The sequence below is a fragment of the Neohortaea acidophila genome (genome assembly GCF_010093505.1).
Source record: "Neohortaea acidophila strain CBS 113389 unplaced genomic scaffold BDY17scaffold_7, whole genome shotgun sequence".
NCBI lineage: Eukaryota > Fungi > Ascomycota > Dothideomycetes > Mycosphaerellales > Teratosphaeriaceae > Neohortaea > Neohortaea acidophila.
The window spans coordinates 867,373-889,080 of NW_022985516.1; the positions used below are offsets into that span (position 1 = coordinate 867,373).

A 21,708-nucleotide genomic window follows, 5' to 3' on the forward strand; every position below is an offset into this window, starting at 1 on the left:
TAGTAATGCAAAGTGGTACATATCACAAAAGTTGCGACTGCGAATGATTTTACTGTCTGCTCTCCATCGTCTGTCGTCGGACATTCGAGTGGGGCCGAGCTGGAATGATCCGAGAAACCCTAACGCTCCTCTCTCCGCCAATCACATCCATTTGACTTCACTTCACCCGCAACCCATTCTCCTTCCCGCATCAAAAACGTCCAATATTACATCGGCAACCCCTCCGCCAAGGAATACATGTGAAGCGGGGGAAAACGACAGGCGATGCGAACATGGCGCACCGCCCATCGGAGCCTTCGAAGTGCTGATCCCCGCCGCCATCGCGCCTTTTCCGCCTCTGTTTGGCCCTGCGGCCGTCGCAGTACTGCCGACCTGCTGCAGCATGGCGCTGACGAGGAGAATGTGTGCGTCACGGGTTGGGTGAGGACTGTGCGGAAGCAGAAGCGGGTTGCTTTTGCGGCGGTCAGTGATGGATCTACTGTGCATTCCATTCAGGCTGTTTTGAAGCCTGAGGATGCTGCAAAGTAAGGATGCAGGTCAATTGACTGGTACGGGCGATGGCTGATGGTGTGACTAGTCTATCTACTGGTACGGCCGTCGAATTGAACGGCGACTGGAAGGCGTCTTCTGGCGCAAAGCAAAGCCACGAGTTGCACGTCTCACGTCTTAAAGTCCTGGGAGAGAATGATGCACAGAACCATCCGGTCCAGCAGAAGTACCAGACCGCGGAGTATCTACGCACCATCCCGCATCTCCGCGCGCGCATCCCCGCCAACACTCTCCTGCTTCGTCTGCGATCCGAACTCATCGCAGCCGTCACCGACTTCTTCAATCGCCAGGATTTCGTGCAGACGCACACGCCCATCATCACTTCGTCGGACTGCGAGGGCGCCGGCGAGGTTTTCACTGTATCTTCCAACACCCTTGAGGATGCGAGCAGTAAATCAGAGAGCGTTCAAGAAGCCCCAGCGGAGCACCACTTCTTCCGCCAGCCTAAATTCCTCACGGTCTCCGCTCAACTCCACCTCGAAGCCCTCGCTCAGGCGGTCACCAAAGTCTGGACGCTTTCGCCCACCTTTCGCGCCGAGCGGAGTGACACTCCACGCCACTTGAGCGAGTTTTACATGCTTGAAGCGGAAGTGTGTTTCGTGCAGGATTTGAATGAAATCATGGATCTCGTCGAGGCGATGCTACGCTCCGCCGTTTCCACGCTGGCGAAATCGCGAGTCGCACAGGAACTCCTGGAACCAAAGCAGCAGCCACCACCTCGAGATCCCACCGCAAACAACAACGATTCCTCACCACCAAGCTCGGAAATACTCCAACAGAGATGGAACGGCATCATCGCCCCAGATTGGCCGCGAATCACCTACGCAGAGGCCATCCAGCTACTCGAAGAAGCGCACGCCTCTCGCAAGAATACTACCGCCTTCCACTTCCCCCCTTCGTACGCCGACGGCCTGCAAGCCGAACACGAACGCTACCTCGCCTCCACCATCGGCCAGGGCAAACCAGTCTTCGTAACGCACTACCCCGCCGCGCAGAAACCCTTCTACATGTCGCCGTCCACCGACTCAGACACGGTTGCCTGCTTCGATCTCCTCGTCCCCGATCTCTGCGAACTGGCCGGCGGTTCTCTCCGCGAGCACCGCTCGGAAGAGTTGCAAGCGGCCATGCGTGGAAAAGGCGTGGCGGGCGAGAATCTAGAGTGGTACCACAATCTGCGCCGCTTCGGCAGTGTGCCGCACGGGGGATTCGGATTGGGATTCGACAGGTTACTGTGCTACCTCAGCGGCGTGGGCAACGTGCGGGATGTAGTCGCTTTTCCGCGATGGTTCGGGAGATGTGAATGCTAAAAGGCATCCTCGACCTATTCATAACAAGTGTAGTCTATGCATACATTGTAGGATACATGGCGCGGCAGGCTTCGTCTTCACGCCGCTCTAAACGTCCCGCTCAGCATCACTGTCCCGCCCACCACCCACGCCGGCCACCACACGGCCCAGATGACGAGACTCGTCCACACGCCTTGCGCGCACCAGCCTTTGGCCATCTCTAGCAGCGTCCACGCCAGCGGCTTGCCGAAGTAGGCGTTGAGGGCAAGGAGGACGGCGGGCGGGGAGATGGCGATGTAGAGGAGGATGGCCGGGAGGGAGATTGCGAGTCTCGCGGCGACGGGGTCAGTGGTCGGTTTGGGTGTTGTTGGTGTTGCTTTGGTGGGGAATTGCAGGAGTGGCAGGCGCGGCAGTGGTCGTGCGAAACTTAGGGGCGAGCAGAGGAGGCCGACGAGGAAGGCGAGGCTGAAGTTTAGCGTGGCGAGGGTGGAGAGTGTTGCGCCGAGGAGGAGGAGGGAGAAGGATTGCAGGGTTTGGAGTTGTTGCGGGGACGTGTGGCGTGCGATGTGGGTGGCGAGGTAGAGGGGGAGGATGAGCGTGACGGCTGAGATGTTGTAGAAGGTGAGAGGGAGGTTCTGGACGGTTGTTGTGTTAGCTGCGAGGATCTATTGGGAGGGTAACAATCATGCAAGACTTACCGGCGCCGAAATGTTGTTCAGTAAGTATAGCGGGACGAATCCGCCAAGATGCACGCCCACCAGGATCAGTGCAGGGAGGAACATCTTGCGCTCGTGTGTTTCTAGCTCCGATTTGGGTACCACAGCTACTACGTCTCCGTCCGTGAGGACCTCCAACTTCTCCGGGACTTGCTTCTTGCCCGGTGCTGGAGATGGCGCTGCTTTGCCGCTCCGGATCCACATGGCCAATGCCGTGACGGTCAGTCCTCCTGCGACAATCACAGCTGCAGGCAGGTAGTTCCCGATGCTCACAAAGCTATACGGGCCGAGCAGGACGTAGAAGAAGAAGCTCTGATGTAAGTGCTCGAGCAAGTTGTTGATGCTCCTGATCATGCTCTCGGCGGTTCTTCCTAGCGTCATCTCATCATGCCAACCATCACCTACAGTCCGGAGCGTGATGGCGTCGATATGGTATGGCATGAAGGCGGAGTGAGGTCCTGTCGCATGGCCAACTGATTGCGTGATGAGGCCCTTTGTGAGCATCGTCAGTCGGTCGAGGTAGTTGTCCTGGTGGTTGGGGACGTTGTGAAGGGTAGACTCGACGCCCATCTGGTTATTGGCGATATTGATCGCAGTGTTGAGGAGATCGAGGTTGGGCAGCGCGCCGTTGATGCCGTCGTATACCACATCAATCTTCTCGAATCTTTGCCCCCATGGGCCGGCGGGGTAGTCGATCGCCACTGCTCCCTGGAGCGCGCCTGCTTTGATGGGAAGCGAGGTGATGTTGCGGGTGGATGTGACAGTCGACGTGGTGCTGTGGTATGCGGACACCCAAGCCTCTGGCCCGTAGGTGCTGTCGTCGGGAATGAGAACGACAATATCTTTGCTCCAAATACTCCAACGTTTCAAATATCGCGCCAGAGTCAAGACCAATGCGACTCCAGAGTAATTGATGTCGCCAGCGAAATTGCGCCACGCTGCAATCAGCACCATGGCTTCGGTGGCATCGGCTCGCGGTCCTTGAATGAGGCCGTACACGTTGGTGCCTGCAATCTCTTCGCCAGCAACCTGCCAGCTGTACGGTTGTGCAGCGGCCTTGAGGCCGTTCTCCTGAAGAATTTGCTCCAAGCCCGCTATTCTGTCATGATCTGACCGTTGCGAGAGCTGCCACACCTCTTGCCGATACGCGCGAAAGACATTGTGCTCGCTGCCGCCGAAGTAGGTGTGAACTTGGCCGGGTAGAATGGCGTTTTCAGATATGTACGTCGCTCGTGGGTTTCCTTCTAGAGGGAGGACGAGAAGCCATGCAGCGCCTGCGATGATGCATAGGGCAGAGAGGTAGGGGGGAAGTCGAAGGAGAACGGGGGAGCTGCGCGCGGTCAGGAGGCGAGTCACTGTGAAGATCAACGTCAGTCAGGCATCATTGATGCGGTCAGAATACCGATCAGTAACGTACGGAGACCCATTGTTCAGCCTTTCATCGTCAACGTGTCGGGGTGTGTAACGTGTTGTCTCGCAGGTGAGCTTCAACTAAATTCCACGAAGAGTCCGAATTCAGTTAGTTAGTTAGGCGCGGGAACCGGGAAGCTTGACCCCAGATTTCGGATATGCGGCGAGGCGCGCCGGAGTGATCGGGGGCGATGGGTGAGAAAAGTGACACGCGACTCTGGGAGCAGCACTCGTCGACGACCGCTCGACTGCTTCTGCCCATCAGTCATCATCCGCCTCCCCTGCGACCGATGGCGTTGCCCTTTGCCGTCCCCGATGCCAGACGCATACGCAGCTACTTCGTCCGCCTGCCGCTCGCAACGCGCCTAATCTTCCTCCTTCTCACGGCCTTTTACATCGGCCGCCTCATCTATCCCGGCTTGGACGAATGGGGTGCGCTCATCCCGAATAAAATCAACCTCAACACTCGTATGCCTCCTTCCCTCCATCTCTGACGATACGACATTGCTAACCCACCTCCTCCCAAAGTATACCGCCTCAACACCTACCCCTTCCTGCACCGCAGCATCTTCCACTACCTCCTCAACACCATCACCCTCATCCCCCTCCTCGAGCGCTTCGAAGCCGAGTTCGGCACCCTCGTCACCATCCTCCTCTTCTCCGGCCCCTTCGGCCTGCTCCCCGGCGGCCTCTACACGCTGCTCGAACGCTACATCTTCCGGCTGAACGGCGCGGCCGTCGGCGCCAGCGTCTGGGTCTTCCTGCTGCTCGCCCACGAAGCGATCAAGCAGTACCGCATCAACCCGCACTTCGCCATCCGCGAATACCGCATCCCCACCTGGACCACGCCGCTCATCTTCATCCTCGTCGTCAGCTTTCTCATCCCGCACACCAGCTTCCTCGGGCACTTGTGCGGCGCGGCGGTCGGGTATCTGTGGGGCTTGGGGTATATTCGCTTCCTGGCGCCGCCGGACAAGATTCTGAGGTGGATTGAGGGGAAGCTGGACCTGCTGGGCAGAGTGCCGCATTATGTGAGCGTGGATCAGAAAATGTATGGGCGGTATGGCGTGCTTCCGAGTACGAATAGTGGGAGAGTTGGAAATGGATATGGGGCATTCTCGCCGCCTAATGGTGTGGCATTAGGTCCGATAGGGAGTACGCAAAGGCTTGGGCCTTGATATGAGCTATGGTTCTGGCTCCTGATGACATTTCAGTGTTTCATGTTCAAGCATTTCGAGGCGTTCGGGTGCGCGCATAGCATAAGGAAAGCTATTGAGGCTTGGGGCAGGTGGGCGGAGCATCATTGCAAGATGCGATTCAAAGAATAGACTGGAGAATTGTATCATCATCATAGCAGCGCAGCAGTGTGAAGACGTGCAGGCTGAACGCTTCAATATTGACTACGCTACTGGATTCAATTCGCCTTCCACCTTCTCCCTCCACCTTTCCTCCACAGCCAAACAGCCTCCGTAGCATAAGACTGTGCACTAACATGCCGTCCTCTATCTGCCCCGTTGCCCTCACTCTCCCGCACCAAGATATCCACCACCCTCGCCTGCTCCATCTCCCTCCACAGACCCCTCGCCAACTCGCCAAAGCTCTCCTCCCCACCCGCAGCATCCGGCTCCGCCTCGCCAGAATCTCCAAACTGCCCTCTCCCTAATCGGTAGAGGATGCGCCCAAGCGTTTGGAAAGCAATGCAGCGCTGTGCAGGGTAGGATGACTGAGCGAGATGCGCGAGTTCGGCGATGGTATAGCCCGCTGCATCCGGGGCGTCGCCGTGGTGGTGCAGGCCGGCTGTCACTGGGATTTCCGCGGCCGTTTTGGGCGGGATGAGGTCGCCTCTAAAGGAGAAGCGGAGGTCTTTTGGTTTGAAGGCGGTGGCCGCGGGGTTGTACGTGGAGGCGGAGGGATTGGAGGCCTGCATCCACTCTAGTTTATCGGGGTCGGAGGGGAGCGAGGGGAAGTATTTGGCGTGCAGGTCGGTCAGGAAGGTGGATGATTGAGGGTCAAGATCTGGTGGTTGAGGGGCGCGCGGAAAATGTATGCTGTCGGTTGGGAGAGGTTCGGTGGCTGGTGCTTCTTCTTCTTTACCGTCACGATCGGGACTGGGTTGCCTTGCCGGTTCTGAGGGGACATTGGGAGTCGTGTCGGGCTCTGCAAAAGAGACGGTCTTGCTGACCGACGATGTCGATTTCGAACTGTCGGGAATCGGAGGCTGCGAGTGCTTGGAAAGGTCTTGTTCCATGCTACCGCTGTCGATGTTTGCTCGTTGCAGTAGACGTTGAAGCAGCGTCGGGCCCAAGCTGTTCATGAGCTCGCGGCGTTCTTCTTCGATTTCATCCGGAGACATCTGTGCCAGCTTTTGTTGATTCTCCTGGTCTATCCGTTGCTTTTCCTCCTCCTCCCATGACATCGGTGTGGAGGGAGTATGACGATTGTTAGTGGCAGCCTCATTCGAGCCAAGATCGCTCGGCTTGGCCTGACTTTTTGCAGGCAGATTGCGCTGCTTGAATCGACTGCTCGTATCGCGCTTGCGATGCTCCGGGAAACCGCTTGTGCTCTTTATCGTCGGAGGCGCAGGTGGCACTGCAACGCCCGGCTTTCTCTCCAGAACATCGCCGACAAACGCGCCCTGTCTCGGAGCGTCACCAGCCGCGTTTCCATCTTGGCTGTCCTCGTCGTCCAAGTTTATCTCGAATCGTTGGCCGGCGATCATGTTTTGATTTGTTTGAAAGTGGTCATGGATGAACCGCTCAGAGAGTCTCGGCGGATCTACATGAACGTCCGCGCTAGAGGCGGCAGAAATTTAAGGTTGTGGCGTCAGTCTAAACCGGGGCCGAGCCGCTGCCGTTATTCCAAGGCTGCCCATCTTCTTCCATTCGTTTCATCCCATCCGGCCCTGAATTTATGTTTTTCTGCGGTCGAGCGTATTTTGTACTTGAGCAATATATAGTTCGATACTGTGCTCACCCGAGACGATTTTGACTTGCGGTATAAACCCGTGGATCGTGGTATAGAGAAGCCACAAAGTCTTGCTCGTCAACGGTCGAAACACACCGCGGAGTTTCGTTCCGAGGAGCCTCCTTGCTAATCCGGCCGATCTCTCAGTGACATGTCAACAATGAATGCAGTTGTTCCTGATCGAAGAAGCAAGCGCCGCCGAATAATGAGCGGACCTGAGTGCGACACAACAATCAGAGGCATATGTATAGTGTGATTGTGTATAGGAAGATTGCGCGGGTCTGCAACTCACTAGCTTCTGTCCAACCGGAGAAGAAAGGCTGAAAGCGGCAAGACGTGTCTGCACCTGCCTCGCTTTTACCTTTGTCCGCGCGCGCCATTCGATTCGACGGCATCTGGGCATGCTCGCTCGTCACTCGGCGTCTCGTTCGCTGAGTCGCTCCTTCCCTGGTTGATCCCGCCCGCTTTCCCTTCCCTTGCGGCCTTTTCGTTGGCTTGCTTGCCCCGTGCGCGCGTTGCTCATGTCATGTGTGTGGTGTCTGGTGCCCCGGTGTCGTCGAAAGTTGCTGATTCCCGTGCTGCCGCCGCCCGCGCTTTTTAGTTGCGCTTGTGCTGCCCCCCATTCTCCAATATCTCGTCGTTCGCCCTTTCCGCCATCTCTTCTCTCCTCTGCTCCTTTTTTCATGTTCATCCTGCTGCCACACGCCTTCTTCATCGATTCCGCACCTGCACCCATCGATCTTGCCCCTGAAATCCCGCTCAATCACTCGGCATCCACGTGGGCCAGCATTCACCGCCCTCATTCCCCATATTTGCCCCTCCGACCGGCTGGGATGAGTGAAATGGTGTTGCGTTGTCGTTGATGCCGCCGTCGCCCTTTTGCCGCCAAGTCGACGCTCGCTCGGGATTGGTCCGCTTCTTCAATTCTCGACAAAGCGCGTGCGCTCCCCCGCTTGCCATCTCGGGTCGACGCTTCGCTTTGTCAGGAGGAAAGCGTCGCGTTTGATGCACGCGCGCTAACAATTCTCGCCGCTGGTGCCTGGCTTCGAATCATCGTCGTCGTCGCCTTGGCGCATTTGTGCATCCGCATCTCATTACACACCATCCATCCACAAGCTCGCCATAACTCGGCATGGCCGCCGAGCCCGATGCGGGGATGATGAGTTCCAGTTCCATCTCGTCTCCGCCAACTTCCCCACACCATTCCAACGATACCATCCGCGTTTCGCATTCGTCAAATTCTCTTCCCCGGAATTTGTATGAAGGTGTTGTAGCTGCTGCCGTCCCGGCTTCTTCGCCTCAGCCTTCCTTGCCCGCACCCAACACTCCTGCACATGCAACCGCTCCCAACACAGCATCTGCAGGCACGACCACGACTGCTAATAATCCGTCTGCACCTGAGAAGCCCAAAAGGCAGCGAAAGAAGAAAGAAGAGCAGCTCGGGCCAGATGGGAAGCCGGTTGTGGATGAAAAACCCAAGAAGCCTCGCAAGCCTCGTGAGCCCAAAGAAAAGACGGTCGGAAATGGCGCCCCGCCACCACGCAAGAAGGTGAAGACGGAGCCCAAGGCAGACGACAAGGCTGCAAACGACGTTGCCACGCCACCTCGTCAACCCACCCTCACCGGCATGCTCGGTGGCTTCCAACCTTCATCCAAACCTGCACCCGCACCCGCAGCCGCACCCTCTGCCCTCGCACCCCCGGCATCCACCCAACACCTGCGTGTCTCTGAACCATCGACGCACCACTCCACCACCCAGAACATGTCCACCCCGCCGCCATCGCGCCCCATATCCAGCGGACAGAACTACGATCCCATCCGCGGCTCGACGCTGGCCACCCGCATGTCCAACCCTCCAAACGGTGCACAAACATTACAATCCACTGCATTTGTCAACCGCGCATCGGCATCCCCATCCATAGCAAGCCTCATCGACCCACCCATGGCTCCTCTCATCCTTTCACCCCCTCAAGCAGCAACACAAAGGCCGCATGCACCTCTCCCGCAGCAATCGTCTCCACCTCCCAAAGACGGTCTCGCTGCTCCGCTCCCGTCAAACTCAGCTTCCAAACCTGACTCTGCCCTCACCAACGTGGGTGATACAGTGGACATGGAGCCTTCCGTGAACGTCCCTGGCCGCCAGATTCCCGACATCAAGACCCCGTCCAAATCGTCATCATCTGCTGGTCCCGCCCCAAAGGCCGCTCGACGCTCACCGGAACCCCTCAAGGGCACGGGCAGTGGCCTTCTGTCCACCTCAGATCTGTTCGGCGGGGGTGCCTCATCAGATCCTCTGGAGAGAAAAGGGGTCAACATCGACTTGCACATTACCCTCAACCCCAAAGGCGGAAACAACATCAACATTGCCCAGGAGATCATCAAGAAGTACGGCAGAGAAGCCATGAATCCTCGTGCAGCGGCGCATCGCGAGCAATTGTTGCGTATCGCGGCGGAGCAGGACCGACTAGCTGGTACATCCAACGACGAGATGTCTGTCGATTTGCTGTCGGATATGGAGGGCGATAGCAATGCGGAGATGGGCGGGATGGACGATGAGAAGAGCAACACGGGTATCGATGGCGACAAACCCAAGAAGAGGAAGAAGAGGGAGGACTACGACAAGGAGGATGACTTTATCGACGACACGGAGCTCGCGTGGCAAGAACAAGCCGCCGTTGCAAAGGATGGTTTCTTCGTCTATTCCGGTCCGCTCATCCCCGAAGGTCAGCAAGCTCAAATCGAGTCCTCGGCACCAACTCGCGGCGGACGTGGGAGAGGGAGGGGCAGCAGAGGTGGTCGTACCGCCAATGCCGGGACTACGCACGCTTCGCTCGCAGATAAGAGTCGCGATACCACCACGACGACCACCACCACGCCGGCTCGCGGCAGGGGATCTCGTGGAGGACGTGGCACCGGTGCTCCTAGGAGGCCACGCGGGAGCAAAGCCGAGAAGGAGAAGATGGCCAGCGCCAGTGCTACGGGGTCGGTCTCTGTGACTCCCGCTCCAACGACGCAATCGGCGTTGCACCAGACTTCGACCGCCACGACGCCCCAAGCACCGCAGTCTAGTCCTCCGGCGCAGGTTGTTGGCGGAGTGGCGTAGTCTGCCATTCCTTCCAACAAGCCTCGCGCGATCGACCCTTTTGTTCGTGCTGGTTTCTTCTTCTACTGACTGTGTGGGAGATCATGAAGCAAGCATGGCAAAGGGAATGTGAAGGACCTCATACGAGATGGCTACGAAGGCGCCCACGATGACCGCGGCAGGACTGTTTCTGTTTTGCTCTGTTTTGCTTTTCTGACTCGCCGACCTTCGCTTGAATGATCATCATTCGAGCGTTGCCGTCTGGCTGAACTTGCTTCTTTGCATCACGTTGCTAAGCGAAGGCGTTGATGAGACACATTTGCGCCAAAGCAGCGCGTCGCGAATGATGTACTTTTAGATGATGGTGAACGCAGCGACGCCTCTTCCTCGCGTCTGCTAGACAGGTAGCTGAACGTACGTGAAGGCGTTGCACACGTCCTCGATTCAATTTTCGTGATCCCCAGTTCGAATCTGCGCAAGCGGAGTAGCGTAGCTAACTACATCACCGCACCTCACTCCCTCCAATGCAACCCACTTCTATTCATCCCATTCACCCTAACCCTCTTCATTTCGACCCCTAGAATACACAATGCCACCCCAAACAATGAAAGCCATCAAAATCCTCCCCGGCGAAAAGGCGGAACTCCAAGACGTGCCCTTCCCGCAACTCCGACCGGGCTACGTGCTGTGTAAGGTCAAGTGTGTGGCGTTGAATCCGACGGATTGGTTTGTCTCCTCCCGTCTCCATTCCCAGTATGAGTGTTGATAGGGGCTAACGTGGACGTTTGCGTGGGGTCTAGGAAGCATATCGATGGCGATGGCGGACGAGCGGGATCAACGGTGGGAAGTGATTTTTGTGCGTTCTTTGGCCCCGTTCTTCTACGTCTCCTCTCTGCGGAGGTTGGATGTCTGATGATTTACTTGCATGCTTACGGGATTACCAGGCGGAGTCGTGGAGCAAGTAGGCGACGGCGTGCAGCGGGAATGGAAACAGGGCGATCGCATTGCGGCTTTTGTGCATGGGGGGAACGATACGCATCCTGGCGATGGTAGGTTTGAACTGCATATGGTGCTGTGCGGCGATTGATGGGTTGGGACAGGCACGTTTGCGGAGTACTGTTTGGCGAAGGGGGATGTGGCGATGAAGGTTAGTTGTGTGCGGAAATGGTGCTGCGGGCTTCTACTGATGTGTATTGTCGTGTTTGCATTAGGTACCGGACAGCATCAGCGACGAGAATGCAGCGAGTCTGGGCGTGTCGGTGATTACGTGCGGACAGGCGTTGTATCAGAGTCTGGGGCTTCCGCTGCCGGGGTCGGGGAAGAGTTATGGGGGCTATCTGCTTGTCTATGGCGGCAGCTCGGGGACGGGCATCTTTGCCATTCAGTACGCTGTTCTGTGCGTCCTTCCCTTGCGGCCTCTCCTTCCCTCCTCCTCCTACCAGCTAACACACTTCCCTCGCTTCAGGTCCGGCTGCAAAGTTGTAGCAACAGCATCGGAGCGCAACTGGCCCCTCCTCAAATCCCTCGGCGCGTCAGAAGTCTTCGACTACAAAGACCCCGACTGCGGCAAGAAGATCCGCGAGTACACCAACGACTCCCTGACGCTCGCCCTCGACTGCATCTCCGAAGGCGACTCGGCGCAAATCTGCGAACAAGCCGTCTCCTCGCGCGGCGGCGCCATCACATATTTGCTGCGCTCGGCACCGCACTCCCGCAAGGACGTCGTCAAGAAGCACACGTCGGGGTATACGGTGTTTGGCGAGGCGTTCGACAAGCTGGGCGAGCATGTGCCTGCGAAACCGCAGGATTTCGAGCATTGCAAGAAGTTTTGGCAGTTGACAGAGGAGCTTGTGGCGGAGGGCAGACTCAAGCCGCATCCGATGAAGGTTGGGGGTGAAGGGCTTGTGGGTGTGTTTGATGGTATGCAGCAGGCCAGAGAGGGGAAGGTTAGTGGGGTGAAGTTGGTGTATCGCGTGGAGGAGACTCCTGGGCTGCGTTGAGATGCGCGATGGGATCGGGGTTGAGACGCAGAATGCTAGGGCTCTACTACTCCCGCCGTCTCCCAGTCGGCAAGATGTCGCGCAGATTCAGACGCCTGTGCCAGCTCTTCGCTAGAAAGCGGCCGATCACGCTCATAAGGCAGGGAATCTTCCTTGGCGACCGGCTCCAGTTCCTCGCTGGCAACGGTGCGTGCATCCTCTTCATACTCTTGCTGCGCGAGCATCGCCTCCTGCTCTCTCATCTCCTTCTCCCGCTGCGCTTGCCCGTGGGTGGGAGGCTGCAGGCCATGTTCTTGCATCGACGTCCACATGCCTTGTGCTGCGCTCTTGCGTCTGATCTCCTGTCCTTCTTGCCCCGCTCGCCCCAGCGTGCCGCAGATGACCTGCACGCTTCGCAGAGAGTCATCGTTGGCGGGAATCGGGTACGTGACCCAGGTGGGATTCGCATCCGTGTCAATGATACCGATGGTAGGGATGTTGTGGAGTCCACATTCGTGCAGCAAGATGTAGTTCTCCAGCGGGTTCAAGCACACGACGAGGTCCGGTTTTAGCGCTGCAGAGCGCTCGAGCTGATCTCCAAATCCAAGCACTTCGATGTCGTTGTGATCGATCACTTTCTTTCTGCAAGCGCCGAGGATCTGCTGGCCATTGGTGATGCTGCCGGGAGTCCATTTGGAGAACAGATGACAGCCACCGGCCAAGCGCGCCGCTCGGACAACTATGCGCTCTTGTCCGCCTCGTGTGCCCACAAAGAGCACCAATCCTCCTCGCTCCGTCACCCCCTTGACAACCTTGCACGCCCGGCGTAAATATGCGGCAGTGACATCCAAGCTGATGATATGAATCGGATCATCCCGCCCTCTCACACCAAAAATGTACTTGGCGTTGCTCGGATTCCATCGACTCGTCGCGTGCCCAATGTGTGCTTGACTCGCCATCAGCAGCTCCAGCGTGATGTCTTTGGGCGAGGGAGGGTTGGCGATGAGGTCGTGCGGTTTGTAGTGAGGCTCGACGGCGCTGCCAATTGGCTTGTGGAGAGCTTTTTGCTGCTGGAGGAAGACGAAGTTCTGTGCAACAGGATCGGTGGGGTCTCGTATCTCGAGCGTTCGGCCGCCACTGGGTGACTGGCCGTTTGCATCGAGAGATGCGGTGGCGGGTTGAAATCGCGGCCGGTCGAGGGCCGTTGCGAGAGTGCGGAGGGTAGAAGGGGTGATGGGTTTGGGGACGGCGAGACGGCCTGGATATTACCATTATTAGGAATTTGGATGGAGTGGTGGTTCGCGCTTGACTCTTACCATGCCGTAGCGGGAGTGTTCGTATTATCATGTTGATGATGCTGGTTGTGTGTCGAGATGGCGACTCAAAAAAAGTGCAGTTCAAGCCGCAGCTCGAGATGGATGTCTGCGAAAAGTCTTGGCATGCCGAAGCCTTTCCAATGCCGCAGCTTGCTCACTCCCACTGCACCCCATCACCCAGACACCCCACGCCGCCCCTTCCATGCCGATCCAATGCCGCTGAAGGCTACGAGAGCTGCGACGTCCGCATCTCAAGCCTTGCAGCACGTCTGGATCGGCGACAATCTTCTCGAAGAAGCCTGGGCTCGCTTCCTGCGAGTCTCCCTCACCCATCGGAGATATGGTAGCACTGTCCCCGGCCCATTGGAGGCGCGCCGGCGAACAGACAAGAGACGACATGGTATGGTGTCAGTAGGGGGTGGCGGTGTACCGCATGGCTTCGATGTGGCCGCGTTATTCGGCCTTTCGCAAGGAACAGCTACGCGGCCGGATTTTGAGAGACAGCTCAGCTGGAAACCCCCAAGTCTCGTCTCGTCCTTCGCACCGGCACCGGCCAAGAAAGATAATGGGGATTGGAGGCCTTGGATGCGTCCCGCGAAGAAGGAGGAGTGGGGAGCGAGCGCGCAAGCAGGCGAAGATCTTTTGGCTCAACAGACGTACGGTGACTCCGGCAGCACTGGGAAACAGGAGTTGGTTGCGCTACTCGATAGCTATAACGAACATGACACCATCGACGAGATTCTACTGCGGCCAGTGCTGGACGTGTTGCAGAGCGCAGCGAACAACCCCAACGATGAGCTGACGCTACGGCTTGTGCAATGGCTCGCGGATCGGAATCTTACACCTCCCGGCGCGAATGAATTGGCGAAGGTGATCGCGCAGAAGATTGCACTCACCACCATGGCTTCATCGGAAGCATCGGCCGTTCTCGTCATTTTGCTCCAGCGCCGGCATGCCAAGGGGATGATTGCATCTATTCTGGACTCCCTCACCTGGCCAATGGCATGCACGATTGCCAACAAATCGACATCTGCTGTATTGAACACTTCCACCACCGAAAGACAGAGTGTTGTGAATGTCTGGCTCGATTGCATATCCGCGAGCTCGATCGCAACCCGAGAACCGCACAGCCGGAGTGAGCTGTGGTCCACCGTTTACAGCCAACTATCCGAGCATTTTCGACTCTCAGACCTGGCCGAGCATTTCCATTCGCTGGATCAAAAGGAGCTTGCGAAATGCCTGCTGCAGCATTGGGTTCCGAAGCTTTCCGCTCTGCCAACCGAGACTCACGTGGGACATGCAACACTGCCGCAGGATATCGAATGGAAAATACGCTTCAACCGACAGCAGCATCACAATCCAGACCAGGGGTTTGATGAAGCACTAAACGACTCCGACTTCAACCATCCGCTCACCGACCTTATCTCCACCCTTGTCGCACACAACATCCCTTACGAAACTCTCATGGTCGACATTTACAGGTATTGGCAGAAGACCAAAAATCCGATGTTCATTGCGGATCGCACTTTTGAAATTTGCGGCAATCCGCCAAGAATTGCCATCCCGTCCACGACGACAACGGCGCTGGTACGGACTTTCCTCGACAATGGCGCTACAGAAGCCGCTTGGCATGTCGTGGACGCAGCAGGGCCAATGCCCGCTTTTCCCGCCAGTTCCTTTCGCGAGTTTGTGATGGATTATGTCCAAAAATCACGGCATTGGATTATCCCATGGAGGATGATTGACCGCTGGGCGGATGAGGACGAAGCTTCCCCTGCCGCACACCAGACAAATCGCAAATTGATCTCGCCGGAGCTTGTATCTTTCGTACAAGACATCGCCTACGCGTGGGCGCAGTCTCCGCTGATCACGCCTCGCACCGCCTACCGTCACGTCTGGGAATGTTATCGCTTCCTCAACGACTACAACATCCCCGTCAGCCGTCTATTGTGTCGTGCTTTCCTCAGAGCCGGAGTGGTGAGGTACATCGAAGCTCGACAGACATTGGCAAAGACGCAAGTCCATTTCGTCCTCTCGATCGTGGGAAAGCTAGAGGGGAAGCACGTGCAGGAACGACTCGACAAAATGGTCTACGACTACTGGAACACGTATCGGAGATTTGCAAAGGTGAAGCCCGCGGAGCAGCTGTTTCAGGAGAAGTGGCTGGGCCTGCGAGTTGCGCCGGATGGTACAAAGACTTTTCGCAAGTGGAAGTCGAGGGTGCGAAGGAAGGCCAATGCAGCGCTGCTTCGGGAGAAGGCACTCTTCGACGAAGGCATGGCGGTGCAGCCCACAGCGCCGGAGGGTGTCGATGCTCCTCCGTCGCTTGCAGTGGAAGCTGAAATCCAGAGACCGGATAGTCTACTGATGACCCTCAAAACGGCCGTTCAGGATTTCACGGGCGACACGCAGAGAATGGAGAGGGAGGCGTTTGAGTCGCGGGAGACGGATCCCGAGGCAGACAACCCCTTCCGGCCCGTCAGCGACGACGTGCGGAATGTGAGAGTCGGCGAGGTGGTCCCATTCCAGCCTTTTGCAGGCGATGCTGCTAAAGAGGGCCAGCCTGGATCTCCCATGCTTTCCCCACCGCGCCCACGCCGCCAGCTCCGTCAACGCACGTACGACATTCATGACGAAGATTTGTCCCAGGCTATGACCGTGCAGAGTATCCACGCCAAGGAAACCAATGCTGGTGTAGAGCAGCGCGCCTGTTTCCCAATCGAAGTTGGAGATTCGGAGCCGGCTGCGGTGGAGGTGGAGGCCGCGCCGCCTGCGAGCGTAGATCTGTCGCTCGAGCAGCTGAAGCTGCGCACTTATGAACTGGAGCTGGAGCTTGCGGGCTTGCAGCACAAGCTTGATCTCAGGCAGGAAGCAGGGTCTGGGTCAATGGGATTGCCCTCACTCAATACGAGCGGTGTTGAGGAGCAGACATGGATGGAAACTCTCGACACAGATGCGAATCGATCAACAGACACGAGTATCTAGTTTTTGTAATTAGATGCCATCAACATGATGAGCCCACGCAGAGGCATATCCATCTGCACATTTGTCCCACCTCTCAATTGATAAAGCGCATCGTCATCTCCACCGCAGCAAACGTGCACGCACTCACCGGCATCGCCCTCAGCAACGTCGGCCCGATCCCCCTCCAAAACCCCCACGCGCCCTCCTGCCTCCACGTCTGCGCAAAAGCATCCCGCATGCTCTTGTAGCGCATCTGCTCCCCAAACCCATCCGTCTGCATCTTCGACTTGATGACGTCGAGCGGGTAGGATGAGATCCACAGCACCTCGCCCGCGCACCCGCCGTACAGCGCCACTTTCCACGTGGGGATCTGGTCGCGCTTGATGTTGTTGCGCTTCGCCTCGCTTTGCATCAGGTACTCGAACGCCAGGAACCAGCAGCCGTACGCTTGCGCTTCCCGCAGGAACGTTACGGCGGTGCCGCGGTACAGGCCCTTGGCAACGTTGGGGCTCGAGGAGAGTTTGCGGATGCAGTCTATTGGTCCATTATAGAGTCTACCGGCTCCATGTGGTTGGGTTTGCAGTCGGATACGGATGTGCTCGATGGGCGAGGAGAGGACGGTGTTGACGATACCGGCAAAAGCGCCGGCGGCGTAGTACTGGCCGTAGGAGAGCGGTTGCGGATTCCGCGCGGATTCTTCCGGGGAGATGCCGGCTTTGGCGGCGTTTCGGGCTTCGAATGCTCGGCGGGCGTAGTGGAAGCCTCCGAATTGCACCGACACGCACGCTCCCACGCCTATGAGCGGGGTGAGGGTGCCTTTGTAGAAGGCGGCGGCGCCTTCGTTTTTGAGGATCTGGGAGGCGCAGTCTAGCGCGCCTTTGTAGTTGGTTGTGGTCTGGAGTCGGACCTTGACGATGTCTGGCTGAAGTGTTAGAATTTCCAGGTCTGTGAAGTGGTCGACAGGGGATGGGTACCGAATGGTTGGCCTGGCGCAGATGTTAGCTCTGGATAAATGAACGACACACGACATGTACTCACCACTCAATACCTGTGCAACACCACCTACAGCGCCTCCGAATAAGTCTTTGGCGGTTTGCTTCAGGCCTTGATCGGGCTGCTTCACCAGGGCATCAGTCACGTCCTCGACGACATCCGCCATTCAGATGGTGTCTTTGGAAGTCGCCGACACTTGGAGCGAGTGTTTGCGCCCTGGTTTAAACAGTGGTCTGAGGATTGAGCGCCACGTGGAATGCAATGGTCTTCAACGGGGAAAGGTTCAGGGTTTGTATGAAGTCGACAATTGCTGGACCGTGCTGAGTTTGGGGATTAGTCATCCGGACATCGCCGCACGCCATCTCTCTAGAATCGTGTTGTGATCATCTACCACACTCCATCACCACGGCTAAGAGGACGCGTCTATTTACTATGCTTCAGGATAAAGGGCACAACCTTCTCCACGAACCCCTCCGGCTGCTCATCGGGGATGTAGTGCCCGGCATTCGGCACAAACGACGCCTCGACATTCTCGTAGAGCTCATTGAGCTGCTCTTCCGACCTGGCATAGTTGAAGCTTCCCCCACCAGGCAGGGATAGCACGGGAACCTTGCCCTTGCCGATCTTCTTCACCAGCTCTCGGTTCTGGCGCGAGTCTTCGTCAAAGGTGCGGTAGGTGTCGAATGCGGCTCGCATGGCCCCTGGACGCGTGTAGGCGGTGACATATACGTCTTCGTCCTGTTCCGAAGCACTGTTAGCCGGTTGCACCCAGTTTCAGGAATTGTGGACTGTGGACAACTCACCTCACCGCCGGGTACAATGGCGTATGGATTGACGCAGAGCCTGTCGAAGAAGTGGCGCATGTATGTTCTTTCGTGGCCCGAAACAAGCCTCTCTGGCAGATCATCCTGAACGTTGTGGAAGATGAAATGCCAGGTGTCCGTCGACGCTGCTTTGCAGTCGTCATAATTCTTTGTGCCGGGCTGCAGGTATCCCAGGTCAGGGCTGGTGGGACGTTTGGGGTACGAGTGTATTACTCACCAGTGGGCAGTCAACCCATACAAAGCTCTTGGTGTCGTCTGCGAAGAAACTTGCGTATGCGTGGCCGACCATGGCCTGCGCGTATGGTAAGTCGTTTCACTCATCTTGTCGATTTTCATCACTCACCCCAATGTCATGACCAATGACATGCACCATCTCCTTGATCCCGAGGTGGTCTCGAAGCAGCGTGCGAAGATCGTCCGCCATGACAAGCTTCGTATATCCGCCTCCCATGCCACCCGCATGGCCGGCATTGCTCGGTGGGGCCTGAGAGTTACCTGCGCCGCGGTAGTCGGGCACGACCACTCGGTAACCAGCATTGGCGATTGGGTTGATAACATGGCGCCACTGGTACCAGGTCTGGGGAAAGCCGTGGATCAGCAACACCGTGCCTCTCACCGCTGCATCGGCTGTCCCGGCCTTTCTGTTGTACGCTGGCACGTCGACGTAGTGCAGACGGAAGGAGTAAGGTTGGGAGTTAGGAACGTCGATGTGCTTCGATGGAGCGGTGATGATGGTGCTGGCATGACGCCAGTTGCTACTGTCTGGTCTTGGGAGGTACGATGGATCTGCGGAAGACATTTTGAGCGGGACACGAGAAAGGATGGATTGGACAATTGAGACGGACGTTAAGCTACGGAAAGTCGGAGAGAAAGAATGGAATGACAGCATTTATGAACGATCCTTTCCACGTGGAGCTCGAGGACGCCAATTGCTTGACCCCGCCGGTAATCAAGCTCGTTGATCCGTGGGAGTGGTCGGGGATTTGGTACCTGCAGCAGCTCATATCATGAGGGGTCCAAGAGGTAGCACGCAACAATTAAGCTTTGCAGGCCATTGCTGTGATGATGAAGTGAGTCGCCGCTAATTAATCCATCAGGCACGTCTATAAGAGTCCGATTGCCTCGGGGGGTATCTACTCAGCAAGGCACTGGCGGACACGTCGTTCTCCTCTACTTTCCTTATATTGACGTGTTCATGCGGCAGTATCGCGGAACGCTACAGCAAGGCGGACACGGCTCGCGGCCTGAGGCACCAAGGACACTCAGGTGGAATCGATTTGCTTGATCACTTGGAGGGTCGAATGCATGCGACTGTGATGGACAATACGTTCAGGTAGGCACCTTTCAGATCTATTCCAATTGCATTCAGGCCTACAGACGCAGCTTGATGCCCACGTATATCATCACGAACAACCCAAGCATCGTATTTCTAAGCCGCCCTCGGCCACCTCCGCACCTCGGCAGGGCCAAGAAATCGAGACTCTGAGTCACCTGCGCGCTTACATATCATTTGACATTGCACACGTCGCATGCTGTTCTCAGCCGCTAGTGCCCAAGCGTACGAAGAAGAAGGTGGAATCTTTTCGGTGATTCCTCACTCTCCTTCTTCAGCTACAGGCCAACCTCTACTTGCCATCCAGGCTGCGTTATAACCCAAGAGACCACCGGCACGCAAGCCAGCATCGCCGCTCCGCCTCATTCACCCGTCACATTCCGGCCGAGGCTCGACAACGATTAGTAAATATCTCAGCACTCGGGATCAAACCAGAATCTCTCCAACGGTCTGACTCTCGACCACTACACGTCCGACATGTCTCTCAAGCAGGCCTACTCAATGGCGCACACGGCGCAGTGCCGCCTTCAGATTGCCGCCGGCCGGCCGGACCGCGACCTCCGGTTCGTCGTCGGGCATTTGATGCACTACGAAGCCCTACGGCTGCGCATCGTCGAGATTGAACACGACATCAGCAAGACCGAACGGTCGTCGCTGGCATTCCAGGGGACAGGGCACGTGGGGAAGAATGCAATCGCGCCGCCCAAATCGGCGGCGGGAGGGAGGAGATCACCGCCTCCGCCCGTCACCAACTACTCTGACAGCGATTCCGACGACGACTCGCTATCCGGTTCCGACGGGCTAGACGACGGCGAAGACGACGGGCTCGGACTCGAGCGCTTCCCCTCTGGCGCTGCGCGACCGGCTCGTCCGCCACCGGAGCTGGTCCCGGACACGGGAGACGACCCGGATGAAGATGCTGACGCCATCTCGCTCGAGGATCCAGACGAGGCGACGCTGGAGAGTGCGCTGAAGGGCGACGGCGATGCGGACCTCGCGAAGCTGTACAATCAAATTCGAGGCTGCGAGTGCTGTCCGCAACATCAGGCTGCGCCGGTGGTGGAGAAGCTGTGGGAGCTTCCGCCGGAGCAGGGGCAGCGCGAGGGCATTACCCGGGCTGTTGCTCAAGTTGCGGCTTGATGGAGGGATTTTTGCGTGGCTACGTTTCAAGATGAACGGTGTTGGTGGGGATCTAATTGGAGCGCGTTGTTATGTCATATTCACGTTGCGTTGGACGGGCGATTCGGCAGCACACGGGGCAGCCGCGACTCTTACTATAGGCGGTAGGCAATTCCCAGTGTTGAAAGAAAGATTCAACCAAATCTCTCGTACACCTCGCTATACTGCAATCTCGGTTGCGCCAGCCGTATTCGATACTAGAGCCAAGAGATAAGACGGCTTGTCCCTATACAGCGAAGGATGAGCAGATAGGTGGGACTTGCACAAGCAGCCTCGGAGAGAAATGAGGTTGGGATTGGTGCCTGAATGGACACTGTGATCCTGGTGGGTATGTAGATGAATGATAAGTGGACCAGGCGGTGTAGCGCCTCCCACGTGAGAGCGTGCACAATAGGCCGAAGGCCGAGATGGGCTTGGATGCTAGTCATGTGCGCTATGAAATGCACTACATTAGCACGAGAAGTAGGAGGGCGTCAGGAAATGTAATACCGTACAGGGTATGTGCGTGCAGCCAATAATTCCGGGCATTGTCTTACACTACAGTACTTGGAGGTGGCGGCGGCGCAGTGTCGGTCTGCAGCTTGGCACGTAGGTGTTGCAGTTGACATGTTTTTGCCCGTAAACAGAGACGGCGCCAACCGTGCGTAGCGCGTAGCACTATGATGATCGGCGAGCGATCCACATCCCCGAACGTATCTGACCTGCTCCGTTTCATCAAGGACGGGAAAAGGGGCAGAATTCTTATACGAGGAGGCGCTCCCAAGCCGTCAATGTGCAGCGCATCGAAGGAAGGACAACAACAGGCACGTCGCACGCGTAAAATTGTTCCGCAATCCCCTTGCGGCGCGGCGTCTGTGGTACAGACGTCAAAAATACTCGGGCGTGAGATTACAGCGCAAGTCGTTTTGTGGTTCGCGGACGCGCCAACGCTGTCGGGCCTGACGTCGGAGCACCACCGCGCTCTAACGCAAAACACACCAGCGTCTATTGATATACGCATTGCACGCTCTCACGGGCTGCAGCGTATGGCGCAAAAAGACACGATGATCATCTGGATGCTATCGCAAGTCATCAACATGCGTTGAGAAGATCGTTGCGCGGGAATGGGAAGCG

General features: G+C 57.2%; 11 protein-coding genes across 11 annotated transcripts; 6 read left to right on the forward strand and 5 right to left on the reverse strand.

The window, feature by feature from the left end:
* Window positions 1-264: 264 nt before the first annotated feature.
* Window positions 265-1,856, forward strand: BDY17DRAFT_253453 (asparaginyl-tRNA synthetase; the record flags this gene model as incomplete). The annotated part of the gene is made up of 2 exons (XM_033731342.1): window positions 265-524; window positions 578-1,856. 2 exons carry the CDS (start codon window positions 265-267, stop codon window positions 1,854-1,856), a joined length of 1,539 nt encoding a protein of 512 aa, XP_033588536.1.
* Window positions 1,857-1,933: 77 nt separating this feature from the next.
* BDY17DRAFT_325470 (Gaa1-like protein) lies at window positions 1,934-3,978 on the reverse strand (the record flags this gene model as incomplete). Its single annotated transcript, XM_033737368.1, has 3 exons — window positions 1,934-2,470; window positions 2,534-3,906; window positions 3,969-3,978. 3 exons carry the CDS (start codon window positions 3,976-3,978, stop codon window positions 1,934-1,936), a joined length of 1,920 nt encoding a protein of 639 aa, XP_033588537.1.
* A 176-nt stretch (window positions 3,979-4,154) lies between these two features.
* BDY17DRAFT_174849 (uncharacterized protein) lies at window positions 4,155-5,257 on the forward strand. Its single transcript, XM_033729842.1, has 2 exons — window positions 4,155-4,429; window positions 4,490-5,257. The coding sequence occupies exons 1-2, from the start codon at window positions 4,252-4,254 to the stop codon at window positions 5,137-5,139; spliced, it is 828 nt and encodes a 275-aa protein (XP_033588538.1). The 5' UTR covers window positions 4,155-4,251; the 3' UTR covers window positions 5,140-5,257.
* Window positions 5,258-5,375: 118 nt separating this feature from the next.
* Window positions 5,376-6,680, reverse strand: BDY17DRAFT_253015 (RPAP1-like protein; the record flags this gene model as incomplete). The annotated part of the gene is made up of 2 exons (XM_033731307.1): window positions 5,376-5,559; window positions 5,611-6,680. The coding sequence occupies 2 exons, from the start codon at window positions 6,678-6,680 to the stop codon at window positions 5,376-5,378; spliced, it is 1,254 nt and encodes a 417-aa protein (XP_033588539.1).
* A 1,377-nt stretch (window positions 6,681-8,057) lies between these two features.
* Window positions 8,058-10,028, forward strand: BDY17DRAFT_311581 (uncharacterized protein; the record flags this gene model as incomplete). Its single annotated transcript, XM_033735549.1, has 1 exon — window positions 8,058-10,028. The coding sequence occupies one exon, from the start codon at window positions 8,058-8,060 to the stop codon at window positions 10,026-10,028; it is 1,971 nt and encodes a 656-aa protein (XP_033588540.1).
* A 455-nt stretch (window positions 10,029-10,483) lies between these two features.
* Window positions 10,484-12,025, forward strand: BDY17DRAFT_174853 (putative zinc-binding oxidoreductase ToxD). Its single transcript, XM_033729843.1, has 6 exons — window positions 10,484-10,733; window positions 10,808-10,863; window positions 10,952-11,056; window positions 11,108-11,154; window positions 11,219-11,403; window positions 11,473-12,025. The coding sequence occupies exons 1-6, from the start codon at window positions 10,597-10,599 to the stop codon at window positions 12,005-12,007; spliced, it is 1,065 nt and encodes a 354-aa protein (XP_033588541.1). The 5' UTR covers window positions 10,484-10,596; the 3' UTR covers window positions 12,008-12,025.
* A 17-nt stretch (window positions 12,026-12,042) lies between these two features.
* Window positions 12,043-13,333, reverse strand: BDY17DRAFT_325475 (ribosomal protein S2, flavodoxin-like domain-containing protein; the record flags this gene model as incomplete). The annotated part of the gene is made up of 2 exons (XM_033737369.1): window positions 12,043-13,244; window positions 13,303-13,333. 2 exons carry the CDS (start codon window positions 13,331-13,333, stop codon window positions 12,043-12,045), a joined length of 1,233 nt encoding a protein of 410 aa, XP_033588542.1.
* An 869-nt stretch (window positions 13,334-14,202) lies between these two features.
* BDY17DRAFT_311583 (uncharacterized protein) lies at window positions 14,203-16,287 on the forward strand (the record flags this gene model as incomplete). Its single annotated transcript, XM_033735550.1, has 1 exon — window positions 14,203-16,287. One exon carries the CDS (start codon window positions 14,203-14,205, stop codon window positions 16,285-16,287), a length of 2,085 nt encoding a protein of 694 aa, XP_033588543.1.
* On the reverse strand, window positions 16,281-17,527 carry BDY17DRAFT_300027 (mitochondrial carrier domain-containing protein). The gene is made up of 3 exons (XM_033733994.1): window positions 17,305-17,527; window positions 17,241-17,252; window positions 16,281-17,184 (listed from the first exon to the last, which is right to left on the reverse strand). The coding sequence occupies exons 1-3, from the start codon at window positions 17,423-17,425 to the stop codon at window positions 16,361-16,363; spliced, it is 957 nt and encodes a 318-aa protein (XP_033588544.1). The 5' UTR covers window positions 17,426-17,527; the 3' UTR covers window positions 16,281-16,360.
* Window position 17,528: 1 nt separating this feature from the next.
* Window positions 17,529-18,931, reverse strand: BDY17DRAFT_268232 (Alpha/Beta hydrolase protein). Its single transcript, XM_033731922.1, has 4 exons — window positions 18,427-18,931; window positions 18,301-18,375; window positions 18,063-18,242; window positions 17,529-17,997 (listed from the first exon to the last, which is right to left on the reverse strand). The coding sequence occupies exons 1-4, from the start codon at window positions 18,880-18,882 to the stop codon at window positions 17,683-17,685; spliced, it is 1,026 nt and encodes a 341-aa protein (XP_033588545.1). The 5' UTR covers window positions 18,883-18,931; the 3' UTR covers window positions 17,529-17,682.
* Window positions 18,932-19,893: 962 nt separating this feature from the next.
* On the forward strand, window positions 19,894-20,556 carry BDY17DRAFT_311586 (uncharacterized protein; the record flags this gene model as incomplete). Its single annotated transcript, XM_033735551.1, has 1 exon — window positions 19,894-20,556. One exon carries the CDS (start codon window positions 19,894-19,896, stop codon window positions 20,554-20,556), a length of 663 nt encoding a protein of 220 aa, XP_033588546.1.
* Between the last annotated feature and the right edge of the window lie 1,152 nt (window positions 20,557-21,708).